The sequence below is a fragment of the Lissotriton vulgaris genome, chromosome 8, assembly GCF_964263255.1.
Source record: "Lissotriton vulgaris chromosome 8, aLisVul1.2, whole genome shotgun sequence".
In the NCBI taxonomy this organism is placed as follows: Eukaryota; Metazoa; Chordata; class Amphibia; order Caudata; family Salamandridae; genus Lissotriton; species Lissotriton vulgaris.
In genome coordinates, this window is record NC_141696.1 from 466,103,578 (window position 1) to 466,121,436 (window position 17,859).

The window sequence follows — 17,859 nt, forward strand, 5'->3', positions numbered from 1 at the left end:
CACAACAATTTAGAGTGAAAGCAGATAGATTGGGGTCCTGATTAGCAGGATCCCAGTCAGACTAGTCAAACACAGCATCACATCAAGCATAAAGTGGGTATAACCATAAGAAGCAGATCCTACTTTCCTACAACCACTGTGGACCAAATATAGGAAAGTGGGTTACTAGTAGGTTAGGGAATTCACAGCAATTACTAATAGATCCAGTCAAGTCTCAGTGTATTAATCCTTGCTCAACCCTTGGTAGCTTAGTAAACGAGCATTCAGGCTTAACTTAGGAGACAGGTATGTATAAAGAATTTAATACCATCAAGACAGTAAATAGATAAAAGACACAACACACTAAAAAAATCCATCACCAATTTATAAAGATAGAGAATATTGTAATCTTTAAAATGACACCAAAACAACAAAATTCCGATGTAGGGAACCGGAGATATGAATTTTAAAAGATTAAATTAATAAATTGTGCATTCTAGCGGCAAAAAGCATAAAGCTCCACTCACAGCTATCTGGTCACGTGGGACAAGGACAAAGTCAAAGGGTTTGGTCCAGGTCAAAAGTTCACCTTTGGATTTAGCCTTTTTCTTCATTTTTTGTCTCAGGTCGGGCTCGAGGCTGGATCCTCTGGTTTGCTAGATCTGAAGTTCAAATCAACGATGGCAGCGTGCTTCAGCATGATGCCTTGGTGAGCCTCTGGAAGTCTTTCTCCTCAACGTCAATGACGAGAACCTGCAGGGCTTTCAGCAGGAGAAACCAGTGCTGTCAGGCCAATTCACAAGTCGACTGTGGCGACTTGATTCTCGACGTTGAGCGGGTCTCTTCCTGGAGCTTTTCAGCAAAACTTTGCAGAATGTTTCTTTTTCTTCAAATCTTCCTTGTGGAGAGTTCCTTGGGGAGATTTATGGGTCAAATCGCACTGGCCAAGGGTTTAGGGACTCTGAATTTCCTCTTGGGGGCAGGGACTCAATTTACCACAATACACCTGTACAGTGCAGGAAAATCCAGTTGCAACTGGTCATCAGGGATAGTCCTCTCTTTGACTTTTGCAGCTGACTTCCAGCACTTTTGTGCCGGTTGCTGATCAGGGAGCCCACTCCTTTCACTTTAGAGTTAGGCAAAGTATTTTCTTGGTGATACTTTATGAGTGCAGCAGGTGCAGTCTTTTAGAGTGCAGGCCAAAGGTCCGGCAAGACAGTCCTTCCTCTTATGATGTTTCAGGCAGTGATCTTATGTACTCCTGCAGCTCTGCCATATTTATCCTCCATTCTGTACTTGAAGGATGGGGATGGGCACCCCAAACAATGGGACTAAGGCTTGCTTCCCCTGCTATTACCACTTCCTGTGAAGTGTGGCATATTCTTGAATCATAAGGTAGTATTCTCTGAAAAATCAAAATGTCGAAAAAGTTCAGTGGTATGTGTGTCTGTATAACCCAACCCATAGGTTTAGCAAACAACTGACTACACTTCCCTTCCATCCCCTCTCCTAATCTGATTAGGAAGGGGCTCACATCTGGCTGGGGATCAAGGAAGTGGGGGCTTTTTGCCACAATGTACTCTACCCTTGGGGCACCTGGAGCAGATGTTAGGGGTGATTTATAAGTAATTAAAAGGTCATTTTGACTTTGGAAGTACTTTTAATTCCAAGGTCGAATTTGGTCATAGTGTTATTTTAAAGTCAGTCTGCAAGGGAGGCCTGGCTTTAAAACGACACCAGACACTACAGCAGTGCACTCTTAAATGTGCTAAGACCACTTGAGTCTCTAAACCTACATTCCATACATTATACTAGGGACTTCAACATAGGTTGTCTTTGCCAATCAGAACTATACCAATTACCATATACCTTTAGAGGAAAGAGAACTGGCATTGGGCCTAGTTAGCAGAGCCCAGAACCCTTCAGAGTCAGTAACCATCAGCATCAGTCAAAAATGGGTATGACCAGGTTAAATAGATGACTTGCCTAAGAAATTGCATGGGAAAAATATGCTTCGGAATCTTCCATTTTTCTCAGCCCCGCTGAAACTTTGCAGGAAGGAACTGAGCTTGATGAACATTTTTTGGAACGCTTCAGGAAGATTAGTTAAACAGCACCAAAGTCATTAGAATAACAAGAATCACTCTTCCTAGGGAATCTCTGACCGAATTATAATGATATATCAACAGACTGGTAGAGATAGGATTAAACATAGAGCAACCATAGGGATGCAATTGGGACAGGAATCAGATTCACCTTTGATATATCTACCCAAATTACTTTTTCCTAAATATCTCTAAGGCTTGTGTACCAGCAATCATTTCTCTATCTTGAATAGCTCCTTTGTGGAATGATTGGCACTGTCCAACCAGCAGGTGTCAGTAAGGAAGCCTGTCATGAAGTGATATAACCTCAACCCCTCAGAATCTAGTAGTTACAGGCCAATCTCTAGAATACAGCCTTAATCCTGTCTAAGTGATTCCCTGATGATTCTCCTTCTTTTGCTTGGAGGTCTTTGTCCATTCGCTCTTGTCCTGACACACTTCTATTACTGCATTCAACAATGTGTCCTTATCTGCTGCTAAAGCAATCTCATCCAACTTCAGAAAGAGACTCAAGACCTGGCTCTTCGATGGAGACACAGTACCCAGATATTCCTAGGGGTGACAGTGTTGCGCTTACAAAAGCTGATTGATTTATTCACCAGACCTCGTCGTGGCAGTCACTTTTATCCACCAATCGATCTCTTACTTCACTAGGCACCACCTTCCTTATGAATTGATTCACATCTGCCCAATTTGGCTTATACACTTCAAACACCAATTACAATTCTTCTCAGAAATGTATGTGGTCTCTTGGATCTTGGGGACATGTTTATTATTGTTGATTATGTCAGCTAGGGGCCAAAGGACATGAGCGGTGCTTCTCCCTTGTGGGGCTAGCATAGTCATTCAAGAGGAGAATATGAGGGGGTTGTTGGAGGGCCTCTTCCTCTGTATCACTAACAGATGGGGTATGCTGATTGTCCTGGTCATTTTGGTTTCTATCTCTAGCCCCACATCCTGCAGTACACCTCAGACTTTCCCTGGGGATGGTTGGACTACTGTCCCAGTCCATTCTGTACTTCCTGGAGGTTGAAAGAAAGAGGGATTGGGAGCAGGAAAGATGAGTGGTGGAGGCAGGACCAGGTTGTGTTACTTATTAAGATCCAATCGAAGGCTCCTAGCATCAAACTCAATTCTCACGTGAAAACACAAATCTCACAAGGTGGTCCTACTTCGTGTCTATCAACAGGAGGTTCAAACAGCCAGAACCTCCTGAGACACAACCCAAGCCTCACTTGAGAACTCAAAGCGGTTACTTACATCTGTATGCCTACTACTATTTTGTTATATTTAATGGCTGGAAAATGTATTGAAGAAGCAGCACATTTTCACATGCAGGAGAAAAAATGGTATAACACTTAGGAAAGCCTCTTTAGTTTTATTGTTGTTCTAGTGGTAGCTATATAGCATAAGAACGTTTGTGAACAATTTACCAGTGTTCCCTCCCAAATTGACCCTGGTGTCTTTTTAACTTCAACTCGATAGCCGGGTTTTTTCTGTGGCCTTTCACCAAAGTCGCAGTCCCAGGTCAGGTTGTACTGTCCAGGTTTTGATACTGATACTTGGAGGTTTGTAGGTTGTGGCAGCTGCTCGATACCTGAAAGATATTATAATTTTTGTTTTTTTAACAATGCTGTACTGCAAACAAAGTGCGATTGGTAATTCAGACTATGTGACTTGAACAATAAAGGTGCATACGCAGTACAAATAGTACAAGTACAGGGTAACAAAGTAAGTAAACAACTTTGTTGCTAGACAATTTTTGCTCTTTCCCAAAGGTATGCCTCTGGGTGGCGCTGCGTCGAGATTAATGTATGTGGAGGAAATAAATCCTCATGGTTCAGTATTGGTAGAAGTTAGATGCAAGCTTTGTTCATTTGGTACTCTGTGCAGTGAATTTCACACTGCCTCACAATAGTGCAGTTAACTTGAATTGTTCTTTCCCCTTTTAGGCAGGTTCAGCTTCAGAGTTGGGATTTTCAAAGTTCATGATAAAATTACATTTTGCCATTTTGCCTCCCCCCCCTTACAACACAGTCTTATATGAAACCTTAACATTACTAGTGTTTCTAACGTAGGGATGGCTCGTACCACGCTATGGAGAGCTTACAATTTTCTAGCAAAATGTATGGTTCATAGGGCTATGTGTACACATTTTAGGGATTGCGATTCTTTGCGCACCGCTCGCAATTAGGAAATCGCAATTCCTACTGTATGAAACCCATTGAGTTTCATTTAGTGATTCGCGATGGGGTCGCAATCAACCTACCTCTTGAATTTTAATTAGGTAGATGGCAATTTGCAACCCATTAGGAACTGCTGCCATCACAAAGATGTTGGCATGCTGGGGTCAGCAGAATACCATGTCTGTGATTGCTTTTAACCCCTTCACCGTGGGGTTAATTGCCCCGCGGCGCGGGAGGGGAGGGGGGCCGCGTGCTGTGCCGCGGTGCTCATGACGAGCTCGGCTCGTCATGCAGCACGGTGACGCTGTGCTGATGACGAGCTGAGCTCGTCATGACCACGCCCATTCCAATGGAACGCCCAGCACAGCAGGGGAATTATCCCCGCGTCGGCGTTCCGTAACGGTCATGACGAGCTCAACTCGTCATCAGCACAGCGCCACCGTGCTGCAGGACGAGCGGAGCTCGCCATGGGCACCCAAGAGGTTAAGAAAAGCAGTCATTTTTTTTTTAGATGAAGCCCGTTTTACTTAAAGAAAAATAAGATGCATTTCACAAAATAAAATGAAATGTTTAAGTTTCATTTTTTAAGAGTAGGCAACTGCCTGCTGTTAAAAATATATTTATAATAACGTTCACGAACAGAAAGGTGGTCCCATAGGGACCCCTTCCCCTTTGCAAATGGTTACCACCATGCTTGAGGTGTCGGTAAAAAATGTATGCTTTGCACCTGTAATTTGGTTGCAAAACATTCATACATACCACTGAGAATCGGTATTAGGAAGGGACACCCTAAACATTCCCCTTCCAAAAAACGAATTGCTAAACAAACTGTCGCAATTTGTGTTTTGTACATTTTAATAACCTTTTTTTGTGGTCGCAAATGGCCTGATTCTGTAAATCAGACAGTTAGCGACCTCAAAAAAGGCTTTGTACATATGGCCCATAACTCATCTCACATTGCTGTGGAATGATTGACAGTACATGAACATCTCGGAATGTCCTAGTTTTTCAGTCTGCTCACAGACCCTATTGCAACATGGGTCCTTGGAGATGTCTTTTGTTCATTTAGCTACCCTTTGATCCTCCATTTGACTTACGTATTTCTTCTTTGTATTGGTGTAGCCAGTGTGACATGGACGATAGTGCAAGGAAGGCAATGGGCCCCCTGGCCGCTTTTGGAACTGCCAAACACAGCAATAATCAGGGTTCATTGGCTCCCTGGGTCCCCTGGCACAACAGCCGCTGCACCAATTAAAGCTAGGCCCTGCCTCTTCGTTGTATGTCTCTTCCATTTTCCCCTCTGGGAATGCACCGTGACCAATGTCTCAGTCCCATTGGAACTGGAACAATCAATGGAAACTATCCTATTAATTGTGGAAATGCCATGGGCTTGGGAAAAAGGATTGGTAGGAACAAGCATTCCACTTCTAATTTAGCTCGCAATGTGTGCGTCCCTGGCGACTGAAGTCTGGACTAATGCCTCACAGAAGTGGCATTGGCGGCAATGATCCTTGAAAGTGGTGGAGCACAGTGAGTGAGCTTGCAGACGGGAACGGAATGCGTTGTAAAATCATACAACCCTTGCAGACGAGCCTGACGAAGTGCTCAGTTTTACCCACTTTTTGTCAAAATGTGCTAGGATACACACATATATCAATAGGTTACCAGGTTTTCATTGTGTCATGGGTGCCCCTTATTCCAAGAAGTATTTTTCATGGGCACCCTCTTCTTCCAAGAATTATTTACAATGTGCCAGTGCTCTAATTTTGCCATTGATGCCACCCATATACCACAGGTGACCCATATGTAAAAAATGACTGCTAGTGTGTCACAACCTTCATTTTCTTATTGTAGTCTGTACCATATGCCCCAAAATATAACAAGGTTGTCCTCTTAAGCCAAAGATCTCCTCAGATATCCAACCAATTTGCCATGGATGCCCGTTTTACAAAGAATTGCCGCCAGGGTACCAGGCCCTGCATTTTGCCACACGTGCTCATCCTTCTGCAATAATGACGTCCAATATGCCAGCCATAGGTGCCTCCATATGAGAATTGCCGCCAATATGGCACGGCCAGCAGCAGACTGGGAAGAAACACACACACATACACATTCTCACTCATTGTCTCACTCACTCTCTCACACTCACACATACTGCCTCACTCACATGTTCACACACTCTCTCACATGCTCTCACACTGTCTCGTTCACTATCCCACTTATAAGCTCACTTACATGGTCACTCACTCTCCTGCCTATCGCTCGTCCTCTCCCTCTAACGTTGTTACCCTTACTCGCATTCTCTCTTGCTCGTCTCTCTACCCCTCTTACTCACGCCTCACTCGAACACACACACGCTCTCTCTACTCCTCTCATCCCCACGCACACAACATTTAACAGCATTTTTTCCGTGCACGCAGTATCCTGCGTTGGTCCTATTCCGCTTCTCAGTTGCTGGTACATCATGTACCCTGCAGGAAGACACACGGCTCGCTCCTACCCACCTCGAGCTCTGAAGTAGGAAGTTTGAAGCGTGACCTTGCGTAGTGCGTGCCGCACGTAGCCCTGTGATGTCAAGCCCATGCTGTAGAAGTGTGCTGGCTCTGCTCCTTTTGGGGGGCGCCACAAGATATGACGCAACAACATATGAGTGTTCTTATTGTAAATGAGTCCAGAATTAAAAATATAATCGCCCTAAAGTGTTAATTAGGTGACAGCCTCCGTCATCCCACAGCTGTTTATTTCAGCACGACCAGCACTCTCATACCAATGGACAATGGAATGTTAAGATGCACCACAAGGGACGGGAAGCGTGGGGGTGAGGAGGGGTTCATGGGAGACAAAAGGCAGGATGGGCTATACCAAGGGTTACAATAATGAAAGAGAACATATATGATACCTGAAATACACAAATTACAACAGTTATCTAAGCTTAGAACTGCAGGACCATATATATATATATATATATTACCTACTGGCGGTCGCCAGTAGGTATATATAGTTAGGATTTTTTCCCTATGGGATTTCTGAAAATTCTATGTCTAATAACTTTGGCGTTTGTGGACGGAATCGGCTGAAATTTTCAGGAAAATGGCACATTTTGTTTCTGAGCAGCTCCTGGAAATTTGGGGGGGTTTCGTCAAGGGGGGGCTGAGAAAAAAGGGGGGTCCCAAAACGCGTTTTTAACATTGAGTTTTCCATAGGGCGGTTGGACTCACTTTTAGCTCGAACGGCTGAATGGATTTGCACGAAACTTGGCAAAATTGTAGGGACTGTTAGCCCGATGTGCCTTTGCTAGGTCTCAATATATGTGCTTCAGTGGATTTTGAGAAATTAACGTTTAAATCAAGATATATATCTGTAACAGCGCTCCGGTCAGCGCTCCGGTTCGCGTACTTTTCGCTTATCGGAACTTTGCGAAGCGAAGCTGATTGGCTCTCCGGTGTCTGTCAACATTCTAAACAGTCCGGTGCGGCCGCCATCTTGTCTCTCGGTAGGATCGAGAGACAAGAGGAGGCCAAAACAAAGGAGGAAATGAAGGAAAGGGGGCAAGGTAGACCCCTTCTGACCCCCTAGGATTGATGAGGGGATATTATAGAGCCACGCTGGGCCCAAAAAAAAAAAAAAAAAAAAACAGTTTTTTTCGCCGTAGAGACGCGTCTTGGTACGCGAACCGGGCAGCTAACCGGGCAGCTAACCGGCAGTGTAACGCGAGTCTGAGGAGAAGCTGATTGGCTGTTATCATTGTAAACAGTCTGGAGCGGCCGCCATCTTGTCTCTCTGTGGGATCGAGAGACAAGAGGTGGAAAAAAAGGTGTAAATGAATGAAAGGGGTAAGGCAGACCCCTCCTGAACCCCTAGGATTGATGAGGGGGCTATTAAAGTTCCCTGGGGGGTGAAAAAAAAATGCGATTTTTCGCGGTAAAGGTGCTTCCTGGTACGTTAACCGGGCAGCTAACCGGCAGCGTAACGGGAGTCCGACATATTGTGTTTTTTGAACGTTTGTGATATGTGCACGTGTGGATTTTGTCTAATTAAGGTTAAAAAATATATATATATCTTTAAGCGTGTTTTGGCGCGCTTACGTTTTGGGTTTGGTTTGCGCTGCAGAGACGATAAGTCACGGTTATGCGATGCATCATGAGGCGTCTCACGGGCTACATGATACGTCACTTAATAAAGAATATATTTTACAGCTATAGATATTAGCTTTTAAAAAACCAATGAAATTCACAGAAAAAACCATAGGTTATAGACCATATATAGTTAGGAATTTGCATTTACAAAACCTTGAAAATTCACTGAAAAAACCATAGGTTATAGACCATATATAGTTAGGGATTAGCATTTAAAAAACCTTATTTTATTTGCACAAAACCATTGAAATTCCATATATAGTTAGTTGCACTAACTATATATCGCGGACCCGCAATCCACTGCTAATGATGTCACATATTACATCATTCATGACATGGTCAGTGACATCACTGATGACATCACTGATGACATCTCAAATGACATCACTGATGACATCACTGATGACATCTCAAATGACATCACTGATGACATCACTGACATCTCATTTGACATTACTGATTACATCACTGATGATATCATTTATGTGATAATACATCTTCAGACTCTAATATAACCTTAGATACACTCAGTGTAAACAGGCACTCACAGACTGTCACACATCCATGGAGTTACTCACACACCTAGTCAGTCATGCAAAGAATCAATCACACCTCCATTTCCTCAACTATACAGTTATACACACCTTACTTATTCAAACATATACTAACACATATTTACTCTCTTATACAATCCTTGATACAAGTTCACAATGATTCATACAGCCACTCTCACATTCACTGGCTCTTATGTTCAGTTATTTATATATGTCAACTCTCACATGGAGTGTGTTTTACATATGTACTTACTTTGACATGTAGAACTGAGATATCCATTCACTCACCAATATACTCATGCACACAGTCAACTGTCCATACAGCTGTTTCTACATGCACTTTTGAAGCCATACACCTAGGGAATCAACTGCTCACACATCTATGCACAGAGTTATACACCTCCCAGCCACCCACACACATACTCAGTCTCCCATACAAATACTTGGGCAACCATTCAATAACCCATATAGTTACTGATATAGCTACTGATTTAAACATGCAGCAGTTTACAGAAGAACATAAATAATGATTGCCAAATTAAGACACTTTAATCACTAACCCATGCACTCAGTGAGACACATTTAATCATTCTCTCATACAGTCAGTCATGCACCTACTAAATCCTTCATCCAGACACTTATACATCCACTCATTCTTCAATATGTAAGACATATTTTAACTTTACAGAAACATACAGTCACTGGGTGTTGTCATCAGTGATGTCATCAGTGATGTCATTTGAGATGTCATCAGTGATGTCATCAGTGATGTCACTGACCATGTCATGAATGATGTAATATGTGACATCATTAGCAGTGGATTGCGGGTCCGCGATATATAGTTAGTGCAACTAACTATATATGGAATTTCAATGGTTTTGTGCAAATAAAATAAGGTTTTTTAAATGCTAATCCCTAACTATATATGGTCTATAACCTATGGTTTTTTCAGTGAATTTTCAAGGTTTTGTAAATGCAAATTCCTAACTATATATGGTCTATAACCTATGGTTTTTTCTGTGAATATATATATATATATATATACATATATATATATATACATATACATACATATATATATATATATATATATATATATATATATATATATATATATATATATATATATATATATATATATATATATATATATATATATATATATATATATATATATATATATATATATATATTGTACAGGTGAATACATTCCTGCAAGACATTGTAGAAGAAAAATCAGAACACAAAATAGCCCATTTGGCAGTAATGAAATATATTCAACACACAAATTCTTTATATCTTTGTAACTGAAGGGATGGGGCCACAGAACGGATCAGGCTGGACCTTTCAGCAGGCAGGGGCTGAGTTCATAGATATTGCACCTTGTTCTTCAGACAGAACTTGGGACATTCTCAAATTCCTGTCGGGTCACAGAACTTTGCCTCACTGACTTGAGAGGGAAGGCTAGGCCCAGTTCTTCTTGGCATGTGTCTTCAAGTGAGACGGCGCCATCTGGTTCCGCTGGTTTCATGACTCGTTGTTGGCATTTGAAATTGAAGAACAAAAACTTGCAAGTCACTGTTTCTTCCCTTTTTCTTGCTGTCACGAGAGACCCAAGGATTCTTGGCCCGTCCCACGAAGTACTCAGTTCTCCACAGCAATTGAGGAGTAACTTGGGCATCAATTAGCTCTTTTATATATTTATTCAGTGGAGAAGGCCTGAGAGGTCATGAGTGTGTCGTTCTTGTGTTCTTATAGCCCCATGGCAATCACTTGCTGGAGAACGGGTGGCGGGGGGGGGGGACGTTTGAGGATACCTCTCTATTTGTCAGGACTTCATTATAAATTTTCCTCCATCAATTGTGGGGCTAGTAAACAATCACATATTTACAGAATTGGTCTTGGGGCCTCACTGGCTGCAATTTTGCTCGAGTTTACTGTGCTTATCACCTCCTTTTCTCTCGTGCAATGAGACGTGCCTCCTTTCCATCTTTTAGGTTTAAATCTTTTTATTGAAAAACAGTGCATCAAGATACATGGCTCATAAGCATTACACAGGTCAGTGCACATCGGGCCCGGTAGAAGAATCAAAAGGCGCCAAGGGGCCCTAGCAGTGTTAGCAAAGTCCGACCTGTCTGGAAAAAGGCAGCTGTAAACAACATCAATTCCAGTAACTTCCCGAATAAAACTCCCCCCACCCGCAGGCCCCTTCCCCTCCCCCCTTGATCCCCTCCCCCACCCTCCCCTTGTCCAGTGCTCATGTCTTCTCCCGGGAGACTGTGTTTCCAAGCTGGTGAGATCAAGTCGGTATCGAGAGTCTCACGGAACTGTGGCTGCTGGAGCGGTAAGGCGCAGTAGTCTGAGATAACGTGGGCATGTAATTTCTGTGAATTCGTTAAGCAGCAGGGATCGGAATGACTGCCAGAGTTCTTCAAATTGGTCTGTATCCCCGGCCAGGGTGCGGGACAGCTTCTCACTGCCCAACACGTGCCACAGCCGGTGGAGCCACCCAGTGGTAGAGGGGACCGTGGCTGTGCGCCAGTGTATGAGAATGTTTTGCAGCGCTGACCCCAATGCTATGACTATTTGGCGCCCCCTGTGAGAACGTAGAGGATACATCAACTCATTGGGGAGTTCAAACAGGACGTATGCGGGGAGGCGTGGTACAGTAGTTTTGAAATGGGTGTCCACTTCATCAAGTATGTGCGTCCAATAGGATTGGAGGTGAGGGCATTCCCATAGCAAGTGTACTAGGTTGCCAGTTTGGTCGCAGCCTCTCCAGCATAGCTTGTCCTTGGAGCGGTCCATCTCATGCAACCGTTACGGAGTGTAGTACCAGTATGTAGAGATTTTCGTGAAGGTTTCAGTGAGCCCCATTCGGTACGCAGAATGGCGTGCCCTGTAGGAGATCCCTCCCCACTCTTTGTGGCTGAGAGCCCTGCCCAGCTCCCTCTCCCAGCGCCCCCGGCCCGGGTTATGGACATGTGTGGGTGGTGTTGGGATCATCTTGTAAATGTCAGAGATAAGTTTGGCATCGGACGTGAGCGATAACAGCCACCGCTCATATGGTGTGAGGCGCCTGTCCGCGGTCTCCCGCACCTGCGGTTGGAGCGCCCAGTGCCTCATCTGGAGGTAGCGCATGCGTTTGGACTCGGAAGCCGTATTCCTGCTTGAAGAGTGGAAAGGGGAGTACTTCGTCTGGGCCGTATACATGATATAAGATCCGGCAGCCCGCCGAGCGCCAATGTGCAAAAGCTCCTTTCTCCATACCTGGGGTAAAGTCTGGGTTGTCCACTAGTGGCGTCAGCGGGGAAGGAAACAGTGTCAGCTCCTGAGAGCTGTTGGTTGTATCCCAGACCTCCAACGGGACCAGAGTTACATCGGAAGCGTAAAGGTTTGCGGGCCTATATGGCTTCGGGAGGAGGGGGATCTCCTGCAGAGGACGCCCCGCCACCGCCTGGTCTTGGAAGAGCCAGTGCTTCCCAGACTCCCACCGACTCCACTCGATCAAGTATCAGAGTTGCGCCGCCTGGTAATATTTATGCAGATCTGGGACGCCTATCCCTCCGGCTTCTGGTGCCATCATGGCGATCGCCCTCTTTATTCGTGGCTTCCGGCCTTGCCAGATAAACTGGGCTAAGTCCGCTTGTGTCTGTTTTAATCCATCCGGTGGGTAGTCGTAGTGGTAAGGCTCGGAAGAGATAGAGGGCCTGTGGTAAGATGGTCATTTTGATTGCGGCTATTCTTCCCAACCAGGAGAGAGGGAAGTGTTTCCAGCGGCTCAGCTCCTCTCTGATCCGTTTGCGGAGGGTAGCGTAATTCACCGTCGTCATTCCGGCGAGTGTCGGGCCAACTGAATCCCTAAATAGGGGACGGTATCAGTCGCCCACTGAATGGGGAGGAGACCCCGCAAGTAGGCCCTGATGGAGGCGGAGAGACAAGTCCAATGCTGTGGATTTGTCTGCGTTCATTTTAAATCCCATCACGGCCGCAAAAGCGTCGAGCTCGGCGATGCAGGCCGGCAGAGCGGTGCACGGATGCTCTAGGGAGATCAGTATGTCATCAGCATAAAGACTGATGGTATGCACGTCGCCGCCGAACTTTATGCCGGTGGCCTCCTGATTTTGTCTTATTCTTTGAGCGAGTGGTTCCATGTATAAGGCGAAGAGCAGGGGTGACAAAAAGCACCCTTGCCTCGTCCCTCTTTCAATCTCAAAGCTGGTCGAGCTATAGCCATTAACCCGCACTACTGCTGTGGGGGACTTGTAACAGTTAAAGATCAGGGTACGGAACTTTTCCCCGATCCCGACCTTGGCCAGAAGTAGTTCTAGATAGGGCCAGTGTACTCGGTCTAACGCTTTCTCTGCGTCGACTGCCGGCATCATTCGTTCCCCCGGTGTGCGTGAGGTCTTTTCGAGCAAATGGACCACCCGTTTGGTGTTGTCTACTGTCTGCCGTTCGGGAATAAAGCCGGCTTGATCTGGGTTGATATAAGGGGCTAGTCGTGCCGCCAGAATGCCGGTATAGAGTTTAAGGTCGACATAAAGGAGTGATATAGGCCTGTAGGCCCTGCATTTAGTTCTGTCTTTTCCCGGCTTCGGGATGACCGACAGGGATGCCGGGAGGAGATCCGGTGGGATGGCACCATGCTTAGCAAAGGTGTTAAAAAGGCGGGTGAGGAGGGGGGCCAGCGTGGTGCAAAAGGTTTTATAAAAAATGGCGGAAAAGCCGTCCGGGCCTGGCGCTTTTCCTATCTTAAGCCGAGCGATAGCGGCAACCACCTCCTCAATTCGGATCTCCCTCTCTAGATACTCTGTTTGTACCGGGGCGAGGGAAGGCCGCTGCAATTACATTCGGGGGGCGGCCAGAGTACAAATCGGCATAGAAATTGCGGAAGGTCTCTGCTATCTGCGCGTCTCTCAGTGCTGTGGATCCGTCTGGCTGGGATATCTCTTTGATATTCCGTTGTTGCTGCGCTACCCGTAGCCGGTTGGCTAGCAAGCGGCCGCATCTGTCCCCCGTGTAATAGGTGTGTTTGAGGCGCAGCGCAGCGTAATCAGCGCGATCCACATCTAGAGCCGATAGAAGCTGCCGCGCCACGTTGAGTTGTTTCCATATTCGGGGAGCCCCTGTCCGTTGGTGCTTTTGTTCCAATTCGTGCATACTTTGGGTGAGCTTGTCCCGTTTAATTTGCCTAGCCCTGTTCTCTGCGGCCGAAAGGGCGATTATCTCCCCCCGAAGCACTGCCTTCAGGGCGGCCCATTGAGTCGCGAGGGGGTGTCTTAGTTGGCATTGTGGGTCAGGTAGTCTTGAATAGCGGTCTGTATGTGTGTAACCACGTCCTTCCTATGTAGTAGGGCGTCACAAAGTCTCCACACCCTGGGAGGATGTGATGTAGGTGGCAGGGTTAGTGTAGTGGTGACCGGGGCATGATCCGATAGTGAAATGACCCCTATGTCAGTGGATGTTGCAAGGGCGCACACTGGACTAGTGGCTAAAAAATAGTCCAATCGTGCATATGTTTTGTGTGCGTTGGAGTAGGAGTATTCCTGCTCCCGAGGGTGGTTTAGGCGCCACAGATCGTGTAGGTCGAGTTCTGTCAGTCTCTCTATGCAAGTGGGAGAGAGTCCCCGCCTGGTGGGAGCGTTGTCCTGACCTGTCCAGGACCATGTTGAAAACCATATTCATGTCCCCTCCCAGTATGATATGTCTATCTAGTGTGGCTGTGATGTCAGTGAGAGCTGAGTGGAGAAATCGGTCCTGGCCCTCATTAGGGCAGTACAAGGAGCCAATCGTGAACGGGATGCCGCCTAAGGCGACGCGGTATGCCAGTAGCCTACCCCGCTATTCTGCACTCTTATGGAGGACTTCCCCTTTGAAGTGGCGCGCCACCAGGATCGCCACTCCTGCAGTTTTAGTATGGTTAGAAGAGAAGTATTGACCAGGAAATTTGAGAGAGCGGAGTCTGTGGCAGTCTCAGGCCAGCAGGTGTGTCTCTTAAAGTAGACAGATGTCTGCTTGCGTGTTTTCTAGGTAGGACAGGACCCCCTTCTCTTAACTGGGTTATTAAGACCCCGCACATTAAAGGTCAGTATCTTTAGGGTGGTGGGTGTCATGGTGTGTGAATCATTGGAGCTTGGCCGTGGCGCCGGTCAGTTGACCACTGGTACGTAGGGGGGTAGAAAGTCCCCAGGTGGCGCCCATCGGCGTGGGCCGAAATGAGAACTTGCGCAAAAAAACAAAAAAAGGAGAGCACTGGACATCCCACCTTCCCCACCCGTTCCCCCCCTCCTGTCCCCCTCTCCAGTTCCTCCCCTCCAACTCCCCACTGCAGTTCCCCCCTCCCTTTGCCCACCCCTCCCGCCAATCCCCCTGTTCTCTTCCCCAACTTGCGCTATCCCGCCCCACTTCCCCCCTCTTGACCCCAACTCAAAGTCCCAGCAGAACAACATTGTCCAAGTCCTGATCAGCCGCGGCACAGGGCAGTGGTAAAGTACTTACAGGAACATGCAGCCAGGTCGCCGCCCGCTGCTCCCCCATCCACCCGGACATTTGCATTAACAAAGCTGAAGTGTTCTCCCCCCTTCAAAATGTTCATTCTGCGGATGCAGTGTCCCTGGTCACTTCATGGATGGCATTATCCATCTCCTTTTTAATGGTCTGTGCGTCCGGCTTCAGGGACGTTGGCGATGACCGTCGTCGAGGGACCCGCTGCCACCCATCTCCAGGGGGCCTCCGGGAAGCTTTAGTCGGCGTGGTGTCGTCTTTCTGGTCGATGCCCAGCAAGGCGCATGTCTCTTGAAGGGAATCATAGCTGTCGCAGTGCGCCGTCCCACTTAAAGATGATGTGGAATGGGTGCCCCCACACGTAGGGAACGTCTTTGCTCCTCAAAAAGTCTTTGGCAACTTTGAAGGGTTTGCGCTTCTGGAGCGTGATTGATGATAAGTCTTGAAAAAGTGCTACCGGGCGATCACGGAATCTCAGGGGTTGTTGTTTCCTGGCTTCCTTAAGAATTCGTTCTTTAAGGGGAAAGTCTGGCATGAAGGCCAAAATGTCAGGAGGGGGGCCCGACGCTCGGCGCGGCACCCCCACTCTGTGCGCCCTGTCAATTCTGATTTGGAAGTCTTCCGGTTCCCCAAGAATCTCTTGGAATAGGGCCTGCAAGTAGCCTGTGATGTCAGGCCCCTCGTCTTTCAGTGGTACCCCCCCGGATCCGTATGTTTCGTCTCAACCTGTTCTCCAGGTCCTCTGCGTGGGCCTGGAGGTCGACGTGCTGCTCCTTCAAGCGCACCAACTCGTGCTGTAGCTGCTCCACTTCCTCACTGCGAGCTTGGTCCGCTTCCTCGACAGTGGCCACCGGCTCCCCCAGGCCGTCCACCTCCCTTCTGATCTCACGGACTTCACCAGCTACATCTTGTTTCAAGGTGTGGAAGTCCTCTCGGAGGGAATTAAAGAGGCTTTCGAGAGAGGATTTGGTTATGGGTACTTCCCCCCTCGGTTGAGTCAGAGGCCTGCTTAGGAGAGTTCGGCAATGTCTGTCCCTTATCTCCTTTTGATTGACTTTTGCCAAGCATCTCCGGGAGAGTGCGTTCTTTCTTACGGAGGCCCGCCATTGGGCGCTGTCCGTGAGTCGCTGCTCTTTAATGGCGTTGGTGCCTCAAGCGGGTTTTTGTGCGCGGCCGCCGCCGGTATCCACCACCACCGATGTGCCCCGGGGGTGAGTCTTCTCCGCTTCTGCTAATGGAGGGGAGGGGAGCTGATGAGTCACTGTAACCTTAGGCGCCGGTCGTAAAATGTGAGGGGCCCGCACGGGGAGATTCCATGGGGGCGCACCTCTGCTGCTTCGTACTCTCCGCCCGGACCCCCATTACTGGAGGGGGCGTAGTGGTTACCCCCGGAGGGGCAGGGGCCAGCCCCCGGTAGCGGAACAGGCCCCCTCTCTTGATGTTGCCCCCACCTGCCGCTCCTCACCTCTCGTGTTGAGGCCAGCTTGTGGCGTGCAAATTTCTGCGTATCCGGTTGAGGCCTCCCCTGTCGTGTTGTTGCTCCGTGGGGGCTCCGCGGAAGCTACAAACGAACAAGAAGAGTTGGAGGGTCTGTGAGGCAAAAAGCTGAGCCTATAAGGTCTTTATTAAGAAACCACACTGTTGGATTGCACTGGACCAGACCAAGTGTTCACGCGATACTAGATGTATGATAGATATCCTATCAGCCCACCCACTTGGCGGAGCCTCGTCATGTAGGACGTCTAGAACCAGGGTGGTGTATCCAGGCCCAGATGAATTGACCAGACGGCACACAATTCTGGTTCATACAATGGAAGTGTCCATGCCACTGAGTGGTGCTGGTAAAGTGCAGTGCAAACAAAAAAGGTGAATAAGTGATGTTAAAATGACGTTCGAGGCAAAAAAAATTCTTTATTGATATTCACCAGGACGTCAGATTAAAAGAAGTGTAGAACAGTGTGAAAAAATCACTGTTTGCTTAGCTGTGTTATTAAATCGGCCAACATGTTTCTGCCAACTGGTGAAACTGCACCGGCATTCTTCAGGGCCATATAAATAAGCTGTTGCTACTGCAAAGATACACTCTGATGGTATTCTATAAAGTGAAAAAGACAGACCAAAAATCCTCGAGGACTGTCGAACTAATGGTCAAGTCAAGTCAAAGAATTTATATAGCGCACTACATACCCAGAGGGTCTCAAGGCGCTTAGGAAGGGGAAGGGGATTACTTGTCAAAGATCCACGTTTTAAGTTGTTTTCTGAATGCTAGGTGGTTCTGGGTAAGGCGAAGGTAAGTGGGGAGAGAGTTCCATGTTTTAGCAGCCAGGTATGAGAAGGATCTGCCTCCCATGGTTGTCTTGTTGATGCGAGGTACAGTGGCGAGGGCTTGGCT

The 17,859-nt window shown here is 46.9% G+C and overlaps 1 protein-coding gene across 3 annotated transcripts in view; it reads right to left on the bottom strand.

Annotated features, from left to right (window-relative positions):
• The window catches only part of LOC147697185 (interleukin-5 receptor subunit alpha-like), a 360,931-nt gene that overhangs the window by 211,653 nt on the left and 131,419 nt on the right, over nucleotides 1-17,859 (bottom strand). For 2 of the 3 annotated variants that reach the window (XM_086934250.1, XM_086934252.1), the window contains exon 3: nucleotides 3,518-3,681. The exons of the other annotated variant lie outside the window; for it this stretch is intronic. In XM_086934250.1, coding sequence (XP_086790376.1) covers nucleotides 3,518-3,681 — 164 coding nt within the window. The remainder of the gene's footprint in view (nucleotides 1-3,517; nucleotides 3,682-17,859) is intronic. 3 annotated transcript variants of the gene reach the window in all.